The 16,112-nt window shown below is 46.6% G+C and overlaps 1 protein-coding gene across 3 annotated transcripts in view; it reads right to left on the bottom strand.

Moving 5' to 3' along the window:
* FERRY3 (FERRY endosomal RAB5 effector complex subunit 3) overlaps nucleotides 1-16,112 on the bottom strand; it is an 845,039-nt gene that overhangs the window by 300,664 nt on the left and 528,263 nt on the right. For all 3 annotated transcript variants that reach the window (XM_069628304.1, XM_069628305.1, XM_069628306.1), the window contains one exon: nucleotides 1,365-1,567. In XM_069628304.1, coding sequence (XP_069484405.1) covers nucleotides 1,365-1,567 — 203 coding nt within the window. The remainder of the gene's footprint in view (nucleotides 1-1,364; nucleotides 1,568-16,112) is intronic.

The following is a 16,112-nucleotide window of genomic DNA, read 5'->3' on the forward strand; positions in this document are numbered from 1 at the left end:
TGGGTGGTAGCGGTGCGCGGTATAAGTCAACATAACATACTTCAATAATAACAGGGACTACAATCAAACAATGTATAAACCCAGAAGATTATTGAATTACTAGTCATCAAACATTGGCTTATCAGTTTGGAGCAGTCTCATTTTTAAGTTGTTTTGCTACATGTGGTATGGCATTTTGTTTTGACAACTTTTGAAGAGCGCAGTCCAATTTTAAAAACGATTACATGTCATTCTTTATTTGTTTTGATTTGTTATTTAAGAGTGCATGTTCACCCATAGGTCACTTGGTGCTGTGGAGTCAATATAAGATAAATACATGCTAAAAATAAATAAAGGAAAATGCTGATCCAAGAATGTGTTATTAGTTAAAACAAACACCAGGGTAGGAAGCAATTAACATTCAGAGGACAGAGCAAGTAGCTTAACTGTAGATTGAAGCGGGTCACTCTGTGGAGCCAGACAGGAGGTCAAGGGGTTGTCCTAGTCCTTTGAGTGCTGCGGTCCAGATTCATAGATCCCAGAAAGAGGACACATCCAATAATTCCAGACGCACATTAGACAAACCACCATCAGAACCAGCTCATGCCAGCCACACAGCAGTCACCAAATGAAATGGAAGATTACAGCTACAGGGAGTGGGCTGGCAGGAAGGCCATATTAACCCATGCACTGAGGAAATAACAGGAAAGCAAAGGTGGAGGTCTGTGGTAGACACAGTCAATCAGGTCAATAATGAAAATGGCATAAAGGAGACGAGGGGCGAGCAAACCAGGGGAATGAGGATGTGGATTACGAACACCACCAGGGCAAAACCGACTCCTTCCCCTGATCAGGCCACCCTTAGTACTGGCACACTACCATGTGACTCGGGCTCCATCAAGATGTTCAGCAAACCAGTCTCAGCTATGATATTTGAAGTCAGATATAACACTCCACTCCTAACTCTCCACACCATCTCTAGTTTCAGGCAGTTACACAGTAATAGCATGAAGATCCAAGGCTCCACACATGAAATGTTGTGTTCATGTATGCAGTTAATGGTATAGGGAAAGGAATTAGAGAAATAATGAAAACATTTAGCTAGGAAAGGTGGCAGTAACTAAGGTGGGGGGTGTTATCAACTTGTGGCTTCATAGTTCATGTACTAGTGAGAAGTATTTAAGTCTTAGCGAGTCTGAATCAGTCCCTTCCCTTCAAACAAGTACATATTAAGTTGCCCAACTAATCAGATTCCGGGACCGTGACTACAATAATCAGCAATAGATGTATTGTGGTTTGAGAAAAGAAAACCTATGAATGTTACAAATATTAGTAATTGATGCATTTAAGATGATGAACAAGTTTTTAATGTTAAACACCCTTACCTCAGACATGTCATGCACCAGCAGGAGGGGGATGCTGATTGTAGTTACATCATGTGTACAGCAAACCTTGAGAATATTTCTGAGGCCCATTATTGCAGGATCACGGGCAGTGATGTTACCAGACCTCACATTGTCATCCACACAGAGATGGAAAACAACATGTATTTCAGAGAGGTTGGAATGTCGTGAGAGATAAAATTCACCTGCAGGATAATGAAAAATGTGCAACAGCAAATTAAAAATAGAACCACATCGGGGATCTCTCTCCACCAAATGAAGTGATGTCAGGAACACAAGGAAGCTAAAAACAATCTTTAGCACCCAAATCGATCTGGTTTAATATAGTGTGTACATGTATCGCACATATGTTTATTCATTGTCATTTATATTGCCAAACTGCGGAGGAGCATAACCAGAAGTATGGAATGGGCGAGTCTGGAACAGTGACTGTGTGTGCTGCGACATGCTATAGCACGATAGTGTGTAGTCACAGATGGCCTAAAGAGCACGCCAACTCCCAGAGATGGTTCATGGGTTTTTATTAGAATTTTGGGCGCAAAGGGCCAACCCTCGCTCTTCAATCTAGAAGATTCAGTTACCTCCCTAAACTCAGGTGTCCTTACACCACAGGTTAGTATCTGGAGCTTATTGACCCCTACTGTCTAGGTTCTGACTTTACTATAAATGAGGGAATAAAGACAATTAGTTTATCTGTCTACTCTCCCTCATGGACATCCATCTTTGTTTGTTAGTTTTAAAAAGCTGAAAGATGTGCCTTTCAGACTCTCAAGCCCAACTATGCCTTCTTCCTCTCATGCCATGATGTTCGTCTCCCTCTTTCACACTGCTATTCTACCTCCCTCTCGCTTCTCTCCTCCTTCCAATTCCGCCCCACCTTCTTTTCTAGTAGTTTAGTTTGTTTATTTATAGAGCGCGTCCGAACCCTCAGGTAGCTGGGCGCATAATCATGTGGACAACATGGTAACATATCGTTACGCGGAGCACAAGGTACATACAATCAATCAAACATATACATTAAATGGCATGACATAAATATCAAAGAGAATGAGGGACCAGGTTACAAGGTGGTCCCTTACACGAGAAAAGTTGAGGCATACGGTAGACATAGGTGGAGTGAATGGGCGGTGTGTAGACACGTAACAGCATGATTAGTGAAGAAAGCCAGGATTTCACCATAGCTCTGAATGGCCAAAAGGAGGCTTCCGCTCTGATTGCAAGAGGGAGTGTATTCCAGCATTGAGCTGCAAGAACAGGGAAGCTGAAACCTCCTGCTGTTTCTAGGTTGAATTTAGGAACCTTTAGTTGGTGTAGGTAGGGGGTTCTGGTAGGTCTCGTGGTGCTGGGTCTAGAGAATTTGTCCGATAGGTAGCATGGGGCAGTCAGTGACAGACACTTGAGTGATGACCAAGGTTCTTTTCTTGATTCTGTCTTGAATTGGGAGCCAGTGGACTTCTTTACTGGCCGTGGAGATGTGAGCCTTACGTGGGAAGTTAAGAGCGCATCTTAAGGCGTTGTTTTGAAGAATCTGAATTCTGTTCAGATTTTAAGTGGTGGTGCCCAGAAAAAGTGTGTTACAGTAGTCTAATTTGGACAATATCAGCGCTCTAGATAAGGTGAGGCAGCTGGAGGTGGAGAGAAAAGCTCTGCAGGCGTTGATTAGTTTGTTGGTGTAGGTGGTGGCAGAGATGGTGGCATTTATTTGTCTTTTTAGTGAAAGGGTGGAATCGAGGTACATACCTAGTGTTTTGACCTCTTTGGAAACTTTTATGATGTTGCCATTGATGGTGAAGGAGTGGTACCTGGAGTCCAATTTGTTGAGGCGGGCCTGGGAGCCTACGATAAGCAGTTCCGTCTTATCGTCATTGAGGTAGAGACTGTGAGTGGCCATCCAGGCTTGAATTTCTAGATAAATTTCGTTGAGTTTTACAACATCTTCTTCATAGCAACCAGTGAGTGTAATGAGGATCTGGGTGTCATCTGCGTAGTTGGTGTAGCTAACGCCAAGATCATCAAGACGTCAAAGAGAAGCTTAGTGAAGATGTTGTAAAGAGTGGGGGAGATGCAGGACCCTTGGGGAACTCCGCATTGGATTGGGATGGGTTCAGCAGCCGCTGAGGGGGCAAAGACCCTAATCGACCTGTCAGACAGAAATGACTGAATCCAATTGGTGGCATTCTGAGAAAATGCGACAGCCGACTCAAGGTGTTGTGTGAGGATCTGGTGTTCAACCAGATCAAAGGCTGCGGAAAGATCTAACAGAAGCAAGATGGCCAGGTTGCCCTTGCCTTTGGCTTTGTCCATTTGGATTTTTAGATCCAGAAGGGCTGTTTCGGTCCCATGCCTGGGTCAAAAGCTGGATTTTCGCAAGCCTAAGAAGTTACTGTCTTCCAAATGTTGTTGTATTTGGAGGTAGGCTACTCTGTCTAATATTTTGAGTAGAAAGGGGACTGTGGTGATGGGTCTGTAATTCGTGGGGGTGTTCGGGTCTAGGTTGGGTTTTTTGAGAAGGGGGAGGACCCACGCTTTTTTGAGGTTGTTGGGGACCACTGAATTCTTAAAAGAAGAGTTGATCAGTGCGGTGATAAGAGGAGCTAGATCTTTGGCTCAGTCTTTGACGACGGACGCGGGGCATAGGTGACCTTTGCAATTGGATGGTTTAAGACTAGCGATTATCTTGACTACTTCCTCAGTGACTGGAGAGAAGTGGAAGAGGGGGCAGTTAGGAGATGTGTTTTTTTTTTGCTATTGGGTTTCTCTTTGGCGGTAAGGCTAGCTTTTTTAGCTTCTATCTTAGCCTGTAGAAGGGCAATTTTGTTGGATAGGGCAAGTTGAATATTATTACACCAGGCCATGTCTTTGGTGCAATCCTCAGAGGGTGGCAGTGGTGATTCAAGTTCTCTTAGTATAGAGAATAGCTCTTTCATGACCGATTTGGCGTTGTGTATTCTCAAATTATAGGTTTCTTTTTTGGCGTTTAGGATGGCAGATTTGTAGGTGGAGGCAGCTGTAGCGAATTTGTCTTTAGAGGCAAGGGGTGGGGCTTTTCTCCAGCTGGTTTCCGCAGCTCTTTTAATGTTGCCGAGAGCTTTTAGCTCTGCTGAGAACCATTTGTCGGTGTGGGCGATAGGTTTGGCTTTTCGTTGTTTGAGTGGCGCTATCTGATTGAGGGCTAGTTCCAGTGTGTTGTTGTAAAGATCTACCAAGGTGGACAGGTTGTCGTTCACAGATGGCAGGTTGGCTTGGGTAATGGGTAGGAGAAGTGGTCTGAGGTTTTCAAAGGTGATGTTGCGATTGTTTCTGGAGATAATTTGAGGTAACCTGGAGGGTGGTGTCATTATGGCTGCAGTTCTGGGTAGAGAGAAGGTGATGAGGTGATGGTCAGTCCAAGCACAAGGTGTGATGTCTGACTGAGAGGTTACAGTTGGCATCTGCCACCCAGTCAAGGGATCTTCCTTTTGTGTGTTTAGGTTTATTGATGTGTTGAGTGAGGCCTAAGTGGATGATGGTGTCATTGAGAGAGGTGGCATGACTGTCATTAGGGTCATTAAGTCCCAGGTTAAAATCGCCCATAATGATGATTTGTGATTTGGGTTTAGTGTTGGTGGTGAGTAGGAGTGAGATGTCTTCTTCAAAAGTCGCTAGTGGGCCTGGAGGTCTGTATATGATGCATAGGAGGATGGTTTGGGTGTCTGATAATCGAAGTTTGATAGGAGTTCGGCTGAGGGTAGGGTTGTGTTAGTTACTTCTCTGATGTTTAGGATGGACTTAGCAATAATTGCTACCCCTCCTCCTAGTGTGTTTTTTCTGTCGGCACGGATGATTTTGTAGTTATCTGGGACGGCTAAAGCTAAAGTGGGACCAGCTGCTGAGTGGAGCCATGTCTCAGTGATGGCAATGAAGTCAGGTGGTTAGCAGAGATAATATCTGCAACATCTGTGGCGTGAGCTACCAAGGAACGGGCATTGATGAGAGCGCCCTTGATAGGGATGGGAGTAGGGTTGGCTTTAGAGGGTGGGGTATTGTGCTGAGTTGGTTTTCTGTAGAACCAATATGCGTAATCTGCTGCCTATGGTTCTTAGTCTGGTTAGTGATAGTTCTAGCGAGTTTGTGGCTGGCATGGGTGCGGTGGCTGAGTCTGGTGTTCCTGAAATTAAGTGAAGGGGCTGCATTCATTGAAGTAATAGCGGGTAGAAGGAAGCGAGAGCCTAATCCTAAGTTTCTGAGAGGTGTAGGACATGGTGAGAGGGGTTTGGGGGGGCAGGCGAATTTGTTTCTCCAATCCACTGTGGATGGTGGTCCTTGGTAGAGTGGAATGGTCATGTTGGTAGAGTTCTGAGGTGTGATGTTGTGGAGTAAGGGGAGGAGCGTTGCCATGGTCAATGTGGCGTCTCTTAGGGTGGCCATCATGGGAGGTTAGGCTCTAAGTAGTAGTGGTGGTAGAATGTGGCGGTACTTCCTCCTTCTAACACTCCGATGTCTCTCTCCATCCTCTATCTTCATCTTCCGATGTTATTTTCTCCCATGTTCTTCTGCCCCTCTCCTACTACTCACCCATCTCCTGTCCACTAAATCTCTCCCCTCTGCACTGCACTTCTATTCACCCATCTACAGCTTCTACTCTCCCCTCTCCACTACACTATTCTCCCCTCTCCACTATCTCTCTACCCCTTCTATTCACTCACCCTCTTTTCACTCCCTCAGTCACCTTTCACCTTACACTTGCTTTAACACTTTCACTAAATCAACTGACATGCACAATCACAACATAGTACCACTTACTCACTAATCATTACCTGACCTTTCCTCTAAAACGCCTCCACATTCCAGCCCACCTTCTGGTTTCTTGGTCTGCCCCCACCTCCTCCTCCATCCTCACACGAACAACCTACAGCTTCCAGTTTCCTGCCGCCCTTCTTAATCTCCCCCTCCTTCTCTCATTGGGCCTCTTCCCCTAACAATTATTGCCCTGACTTCTCCGCCCGGAAGGTGTTACAGTGGTGAAAGTTCACAAATAGGGGGCTACATCCTGCCCCTTTCTTCTAGGGCGGGACCACTGAGCTGAAACAATGGTGGCCTGCTCGTGTTAAGGAGCCACTTTGTGGCAAAGGCTAAAGTAAAAAGGTAAAAGTATGTTCTGTTTGGAAGCCATTCCTCTGCAAGTCTGTGATTGATCATAGAACGCTCTGTTGCAGCTATTGAGCACAGCACATACTGCAGCTGGTGAGAAGTGTGCTGTAGCCCTGTCGGCTGTGCAGGCTTTCTGTCATCTGGTCTGGAGGTTCCCTTGCTTCCCACTGGCAGTAATACTGGAAGGGCTGGAGGTGTTGGCTGAACGGCTCTGGTGGGTTACTGTCTTGCAGGAAATCTGCCCATATCTTGGCTCTATATGGTGGTGATCTGAAAGGCAAAGAAAGAAACTGGCCAGCAATATTTTCAGGAGGCATGGGGTGATCCAGAGCGGTACAGTTAATACTCCTAGTACTGAAGGCAATGTAGGGAGGGGACAGTAACTGGGGCACTCCCAAGGTCCCTGTGTGGGATGATGAATAGCTCTGGCTTCCATCAAGATAGGCCTCCAACCCTAGGCTAAGAAGGGCCCCCATCGCTCCTTGACAAGGTCAGATTACTGACCTTATCATAATGTTAAGATCTAACAGTTGGGTTCATAAATGCATATTTGCTTTAATGCTAAAATGAAATGGTGCGTTTTTATGTGCACTTTCCTTTGGCTTTTGTGGGTGGCTCATCCCTCACTCCTGTTGGGACGTCCATTTCCTTCCTCATTGCACCTTTTCCTAACCCTACCCCATGCCTACAAGAGATGTGAAGCAGTCCGAAGGTTGAATGTAGCTCTCCACATACAACCAAATAAATAAATAATACACATTCGTGACGCTCACTTCCTGAAAAGCACCACAATATCCTAAGTAGACTCATAGGCTGCAAATGTACCAATGTAAACTGGTAAGCAGGCTCTGCAATCTTGCTTAGCCTAAAATTCCACTGATGCCCTCTTATGTATACTATGAAGTTTCCCAGGAAACGTTCTAGCCCACAAGAGAGTGAGACAGGAGGAATTTGGTTCAGACAAGACAAAGCCTGGGCCAGGAAGAAATCAGACCGAGTGCTGAATGGGCACCTTGGGAAGTTTCCAGAAAGGCTGGGGAGGGCTAAAGTGCGGGAGAGTCAGTGCTGAGAGTGAGTGTTTCAGGTAGGGTCAGAGGAGGTCCAGGAGGCCAAGATACCAGAACAGGACAAAGCAGGTGGTGGAGAGTACTGTCGTATTTAGAAAGATTGAAGGCAAGGTGTTGGGATTGAGGGAGTGGTACCAATTGCAGGGTTCAAAATTGCTTTAGCTGCTGGTTCTAGCCTATGAGAGCCTGGGGTGGCCTGGCACCAACAGCTAGCAGGAGCTACATTTGGCTCCCGAGGCCAATTGGCACCTGTTAGGGAGAATTCTCTGTTAAGGCTAATTTCCCAAACCTAGTGAGTCCCCCAGCAGCTTTGCTGGATTTTTGGGGTTTATTTTTTTCTCCTGCTAAGAGTACGACTCTTTTTCTCCCACTATTAGGCATGATTTGAGAATGTCCTTTGACTGTGAATGTGTTTTATGGGCTATGGGGTCTTTTACTCCATAGGGTATCATCTGTTTTTGGTATGTGTGTTACACAGCACCCTCAGTGCAGTAACACAGGGGCGTCACAGTGACCCCCAAACATAGACTCCATACCCTGGGACTGACTACTGTCTCCCAGGGCATGTAAAGTCACCATTGGCTTTTCTAGTCTCAAATTGTGAACGGAACCAGTACAAACCATCATATTGTGAAAGTACTGGTAGGGGTAATTCGATTGCCCCTGGGTCTGTTTTCCAAGGGGGCACTGTCCAGTCCCCCCTTGTCGAGTTTTTGGCTGGTGGCAGTGGATACCACGCAAAATATTCCACCGGAATATTTCTTATGGGATTTTCCCATTTATTTTAAATGCACCACTTTTTGGTGCAATGTTAAAGATACCGCCGGGTTATTTATTTAATATTTATTCCCCGTTGGGGTCTTTTTGCCAGGTCTCGGTTTTAAAATGGCATTTGTGTTCGCCTCTGAAACTCTAACCCAAGTCGAACCCTTTGTTCCACTTTTTAACGGGCTTCTTCACAGAAGCCCTCCAAATGGTGCCACTCTGTCTGGGGTCTACAGGATGTGTGGGAGGGGCATTAGGCACCCTGGACTGAGTTGCCTTGGCAACTCAAGTCGCACTCTTGTGTGATTGGCCCAGTGGTGAGCCGCCCGGCTCACCACTTAGCATGTTTGAGTGACAGCTAGGCTGTTGAATGGGGATTTTTCTGCTTTGGGGACTGGAACTTCAGAAGTCGCCACAGGACCTAAAGAATCCGAAGCGGGGAGAAGCTGAGCCATCTACGACGACGACACCACCGGTGGAGCACTGCTGTACGAACTCACCACTTCCCCGACGACAGAGGAGATCTTCTTTCAGGAGAGTCTTCTTCCCTTTGAGCTGGTGGGACCAACCAGTTCGCCTTTTTCGCCTTCCTGGAACGTCTTGTGGTCAAATCGCCCGTGCCATGCACCCCGGCGGCCGGATAGCCACACTTCACCACTACCGCGAATGAAAGGGGTGTACCTTTTAATCGGGAACTCCGTGGCTGGTTTCTTCCCTGGCAGTGCAACGACCTCCAGCTTTCTTCCTCATTGAGATCATCTCTTCCCCTGGACGAAGCCATGACTTGCACTCGCTGCCAGGAACAACTGCCCCCACTGGAGCTTTCTCGCCATTTCAGGTACTGTGTCCCGCCTGGTCTCCCTTGCAACAGATTGTCCAAGATGTCCCATAAATCCTTGACTTTCTAACTGGGTTGACCTCAGACCTGCTAACTTTGCCTTTCTGAACTGATCCAACCTCTTTTTGACTTTTCTGCAAAGACTTTGAGTGCATTTTCACTGTGTGATCTTGGGCACATTACGCCTTGCTCTCTCCAAGAGTGGGCCTGGCCTATGAACTTTTTGCTCTACAGTAGACCCTGCCTTTCTTGACTTGGTGTGGTTTCTTAAAAGTGTTGGTACTGTGTTATTTTCCTACTCTGCCTTTTCTCTCCCTTTTTAAACAAATTATTGGAGTGCCATCTACAGTTACGCGCTCACCTCTGTTTTGCTAAATAAGTGGTGTCTTTTAGGGAGGTGTATATACTTATAGTGACTGTGTTTGAACTTGCTTGATATATTAGTGCCAGTGTATTTTCATAAGTGTGTTTTTAAATACATCATTATATACTTTTATACCAAAGCTATGGTCAGTGTTTGCTTGTTCTACTGTATTTTTAACCCTATCGTGTATACTCTATATACTGCCTAACTCTTCTTTAGAGAAGTCTGACTGCTCAGCCCAGCTACCAGGTAAATCTGGGTGGTGCAGACTGCTACCAATTGAGTTTACTGCTTACTCCTTTGGTCTTAAACTTTTTGCAGTGGTCCCTAAGGGAACTGCACAGGTTTCTGCCTAACAGCACCATACAAACATACCTGTATGAAAATAACTGTATGTTTTGGAATGTGTATAAATGAGCATTAGGACACACCCAGAAGACATTTAAAGCATAATAGGTCATATATGATTGACACAAAGTTATAGTTTGCATCTCATAATGGATTTAAATTTGTGGCATGCTATATAATAGCTCCTGGTTCCCCAGAGTCCACTCCCACTTACTAGGTGATGCCGGATACCCAGAACGTGCTTTTAGCTTCTGCAAATCAAATAATTATTTCGATCCCTGCAACGGAGTGTGAATGAGAGAGTGATTGAAAGTAATTTTGGATGGAGAGCAGGAGGGTGGTTGATAGTAGGGGAGAGAGTGTGAGAGGAGTAAGTGGAAGAAGGAAGGATAGTGAGGAGGTTTAAGGGCAGAAGTGAGAGGACCGGTAAGGGGAAGAATACTGAGGAATAGTGAAGCGGAGTGAGAGCATGAGAAGAGGGAGAATAGTGAAAAGAGTAAGAGGGGAAAAGGGAAGATAGTGTGGAGAAGTAATGAGGGGAAGAAAATAAAGACAAGTAGGAATAGCGGGAGGAGTAACAAGAGGATATTGGAGTGGAAGAAGAAATATGGGGAGGAATGTGTGAAGACCAGAAAAATTGAGGGACTAAAAACAGGGTTGAGAAGAAAATGGAAGACTGTGCATCAACACGAAAGGGGCCATCCCATGTATGTCCCTTAGGAATTTCTGGGGCGCGGGGGTGCCAGAAATAAGGCCACAGCCTTTAGGCCTTCATACAGATGGGAACAAATTAAAAAGTGGGGGGGGGGAATCCCTAACTGTAGGGGGATCAACCAATCAATGTCCAGCAGGACAGCTGGTGAGAGGTTGACCTGGGTTACAGAGGCGGGAAACCTAAGGATGAGAGATAAACTTGCGGAATTGGCCCCAGACAGGGGCCTCATCCTTGTGTACAAGTAACAAGAAAAATCATACATTACTATATCTATCTTGATGTGAGAGAATTCTTTGAAGACTTGACACACAACTTAAAGTAATGCCTAATCTTAATAAGTGTTCAGCCCTTCTGGGATGACCTATGCTACAAAGGAAACGTTCAAACAATGGGTCAACAGAAAGTCATCAAATCTAGTCTTTAAAGTCTTTAGTCTCAGGGATACACTAAGCAAATAACCCAATGTTCCAAGGATTGTCCCATTTGTATTCTTAAAGCCCATCCCTAAGCTAATAGAAATCAATGAAAGGTTCCTGGGTAGGTCCTGTAGGAGGTTCAAAGTCTGGACTTCATTAGGCCCCTCTGCTTCCACCATGCTTATGACCTCTGCCAGATTACTCTATAGTGCTCTCTGGGGCCTTGCAATCTTCACTCAAATGCTTCTCCTTCGTCTCGGGTAGTCAAGATTCTCGACAGCCTCTCCTAGACCTTTGGCTGCTTAGTTTACACATCAGGTCTCTCCTAGTCCACATATTTAGCAGGGTTCCTTGCAGGTCCCTCCTGGGTCTAAGGAATGTCAGTTTCACAACAGATCCCTGCTGGATCTTGAATTTCAGGATTCACGACCAGTCCATCCAGGTTCTTGGTTTCAGTATTAACAACAGGCCCCCCGCCCCGGACATTGGGTTTAAGTGGTCTCCTGCTATTCAGGATCCTTTCCAGGGATCTGAAATTCTCCGACCCTCCTGCCATGGAACTCAGTCATCCTTTAGGAGTCACTGGTGTGAAAGCTTTCGCTGTGGCTTTGCAATTCCCCTAGGGTCTTGGAGGGGCTATTGTGCCCTTCTGTTAAGCTATCCTCCTCCAGTGTTTCCATGGCTTGGCACCTCTCAACCCCCCTTCTTCTAGCCTCTCTTGGCTTGCACAGCCTTTCTTTAGGTAGCAGTCCCTCCAGCCTTCACTCTTCAGCACACACCTCCTTGTATCAAGGAAGCATCAGCCGGTAGGTCTTTTCTCTCCAGGTCCAAACCCAGACTCATTTTACACTGATGGGGCTCTTGTGCAATGGACTCTGATTGGGATTTCCTAGGCTTCCATGTCTCTTTCCCTTGGATTAGTTATTCTTGGCAGTTATCTAATGTCCTCTTACTATCATTTTAGGGATTGGTTCATGGCATTGAACCCAATGCGTGTATTGCTTTCCTCCCCTCTGACCTGCAACTGAGAGGTTTCTTTTTTTTTTTTTGTGAAGTATTTTTTATTGAAATCTCAACATGCCAGCAAAACTATACAAGCAATAAGTAAATCAAATTAAACAGTGCATTGTCAAAATTTCTTTTGAACAATATAACAAATCCCCCAGAAGAAAGAAAGAGAAAACAAAAAAAAACACAAATGAGACAGTACAGTTCAATGACCTGAGCAAGATGTGGCCTTCTCTCTCCATATGAAGCACGGTATAACATAGCATTATGAACGGTTGCGGTCGTCTCCTCAAACCCCTCATTCCAAAGACATGGCTTTCAGCAATAACAGCCTAAAATACATATGTTTGCTCTCCCGAATAAAGTCAACAAAGGGGACTAAGGTCAAAATCATAATGTAATGGCTGATATAAAGACAAATGTAGTATAAAAACTTTAAGGGCAGATTCCAAAAAGGCGACCGGCAGAGGAGGACATGCATAGGAGTCTCTCCCACCAGGACGGATCAATCAGTACAACAAACAGCTTTCCGGGTGATTCACAGCCCCAACATTTTTTCGAAATAAGCGCTCTAAAGGCATTGGAGAGCAAGACATCAACCCTGCAAAGTGGGGGAACTAATCGGCTGCTAACGAAACGCTGCCGGAGAAAGAGTGGACCCCACGGCACACCGGCAGGTCGGGAAACCCGCACGCAGCTCCAGAAGAGACGGAATCACTCTGGTGAATGCAGGCGCTCCGGGACACCCCCCTTCCCCCCCCCAGATAGGCGTTATGAGTCGGGGCAAGCAAAGAGCCGGTAGCGGGGGGCAGGTGGAGCACGCAACGGCCAGGATAAAGCTACACGGGGACGAGCGGGAAGGCTAGGACCAGCCCAAATGGACAGGCTGAGCAGCACGGGCAGACCGAGCAGCGAGACCGTGGCAAATAAAGAGGAGCGAAGGCAGCCAGAAGTGGGGTCCGGACATCACCTGCAAGATAAACCAACGGAGCGCACATGGTCCACACGCAGTGAAAATTTACAATCCGAAGCAGGGAAAGCTAGAAGGACTGGCCGGTGGCCCCCTTCCAGTCCCCCCACCCCCGGGACGCAACAGAAGCCAAGAGGGAACAGCTGCGAAGTGCAGACCCACAGAGAGGACATCAGAGGTGCCAGAAGAGCATGCCGAGGTGAATATCAGAGTAACACAGGACCCGACGTAGACCCCGCAGCTACTGGAGACAGACCGCAGCCCCTGAGGGAGAAGAAGCGAAGGACGGACCGCATCGGAATTCAATACAGCGAAGTCAGACTCGGCGGTCCCTTCAGACCACAACTACGCAGTGAGTACACCGCTCGCAAAGGAAAACACCATGCTCCCACCCCAGATATGCAGTTGTGCTAGCACCAGATACCAGCAGACCCAGGCCAAAGCTACACACAAGGAAAATACATAGACTAGCAAAGTGGGGACCATCCACATTAACACAAGGGCAGGGAAACCGATACGAAATGCGGGCCCACTCACCTGCTAGTCACTCAGGGGAGAATTATCCACTACGCGAAAAGTAACATTGCAAAGGCCCACCCTCTGGGCCTCATACATCAATACCAACGGCCGCCCCCAATTAAAAAGGCACACACAAGAAAGGGGAAAGCACCCGAGCTAGGAATGGCACCGGCACATGCAGCATCAATCTAACAAAACAGAGAACCCCAGGCCAGGGGCGACCAAATAAAGAGGGCACTGAGGCAGTGGGCCACAGAGAGGCCAGTAAACTTGCAACCAAGCCACCATCACCAAGAGACAGTAACTAAACTAACAAGGGCTAACAAGGGCTAAAGAATAGAACCTCACAGCGGGGCAATTGTGCCATAGGGAAATCGCCAAGGGCAGAGGGCCCAACTTGGAAGAGGCGAAATTGGCAGGACATATAAAACCAGTGTAAGGGCCCGACGGAACGGTATCTAGAAGGGAAACAACCCTCCCCACCCCAAGCCAAAAGGGAAAGATACCAATTCCAACCTCATGAGACAAATATAGCCCATGACAACAAGGGAACAAGATACCAATCCAGCGAAACCTCATCACACATAGTGGACACTGAGAAAGGGGAACCTACCGGACGCACAATTGTAACAACCAAGTATGCAAATAAGGTCCTGAGCGCAATAGGAGATCAGCGAGCAGACATCACACCAGCCTTGATATCAAAGTCTAGAGCAGAAACCACAACCCCAGCTCAGTTCCCCTCCCCCAAAGAAAACAGAACAGAAGGTTGAACCAACTCTGGAGTGCGGACGATACGATCACAACCAGAAAAGGAGAAACTACACGAAATAGACTCGACGCAGAACAGCAAGACATGAGAGAAAATTCAATGACCAAGCAGACATGCAAAACTGCTTCAAGTAATTGCAGAGCCAATTCTTACTCTCTATCCAGGAACAATTGCAAACGCTAAAAGAAGCTATGAAACAGTTCCTCCAAGAGGTAAAGACTGACATAGCAAAGCTATAAGAGAGGACCGATAGGCTTGAAAAAGTGGCTCAACAGGTGGAAGAGGACACACAGAAATCAGACGAGATGCTCGAACAGCTGTCTCGCATTTCCAATAATCTTGAACTCCAATGCGAGGACTTGGAAAATAGATCGAGAAGATCGTACATCAGAATCAAAAATGTGCCAGAGTCAAACCGAGGACAAGGACATATAGGGAACAGTCATTCAACTCTTTGCGAAGTACTAGCGGAGGACACGGAACCGCAGTTAGACCGACTGCACTGTGTGGAACCAGAAAGGTCAACCAAACCTGAGACTAGACCAAGGGACATGCTGGCAGCCATTTCATCTTACACTCAAAAAGAGCAAATACTACGAAAAGCAAGATATGCAGGCCCGATGTAGATAAATGGTCAAGAAGTACAGCTATACCAAGATCTAGCACAGCCTACATTGACATGATATGATATGGCATTTATAACGCGCCTATACACAAGTGTTTCAAGGCGCAAAAAGATTTCCTTACTGAAGAGGAGGAAAATGGGCCCCGTAGTCCAACACCTAACGGACAACCAAGTGAAATACAAATGGACCTTTCTGTTTGGCCTTCTTTTCACTTGGGAAGGTAATAAGCACAGATAACCATGCAAAGAAGGGGAACGGATCCCGGGACTACAACAGGACGACGGGGACGACCAGGACCAGGACCAGGAGAGTAAGAGGCCCTAACAGGCAGGAAGGTTGGAAGACAGTAATGAAGAAAAGCAGAGGAGAGAAGAAAAGATGAGAACCATCAAATCTCTGATGCAGTATGAGGGAAAACACAAAACAAGTAGAGCATTAGGAAAAGCCAAGGGATAATGTCTCGCCCGGTAATTCAAAACACAGGCCCAAGGTTGAAGGGGGAAGGGCGTATATGGTAACCAAAGTGGGGTTTAGGTCCCCTCACAACTTGAACATGAGGTGGATAGGGGGCTAGGGGCGCAGGATATTTCGTCCGGATGCTCATAGGAACCGACGCACCCCTTCAGGGGGGAAAGGAAGTTGGAGAAGGGATGGGAAAGGGAATTGGAGAAGGGCAGAGGGAACAAGGGGTGCGAGGATGGTGGGGAAGGCACAGGCACAGGGCAGTTGCACACAACAGACAGGAGAGGCACCAGAAGGGAGAGGGGCAGGAAAATGATGATCATGGATAGAGGGACCTCGAGACAAATAAAGATCCTGACACATAATATCAGGGGGAAGAGTACCCTGATCAAAAGGAAAGAATTGGAGCGTTAAGCCTGGAGACTGAGGGCTGACGTTATTATGTACCAGGAAACCCATATAAATAAGGGTGACAAAACACAGGTCAAGATAAGGGGGGGCCTCCCAAACCTATCAGGCTAACGCTGAAGGAAAGAGGGCGAGAGTTCTTATAGACATACAAGATAGACTTAAAGCACATGTCCAGAACACTGTCGGACAAAGAGGGGCGCTACCTTTTTTTTTAATGTCACAATAGAAGGCAAACATCTCACTCTAGCATTGATATACGCACTCAATAGAGGGCAGGATGGTTTTTGAGAGAGACCCTCATGGTATTAGAAGAATTCGC

Source organism: Ambystoma mexicanum, chromosome 12 (genome assembly GCF_040938575.1).
Source record: "Ambystoma mexicanum isolate Mex_15411 chromosome 12, UKY_AmexF1_1, whole genome shotgun sequence".
Taxonomy (NCBI): Eukaryota; Metazoa; Chordata; class Amphibia; order Caudata; family Ambystomatidae; genus Ambystoma; species Ambystoma mexicanum.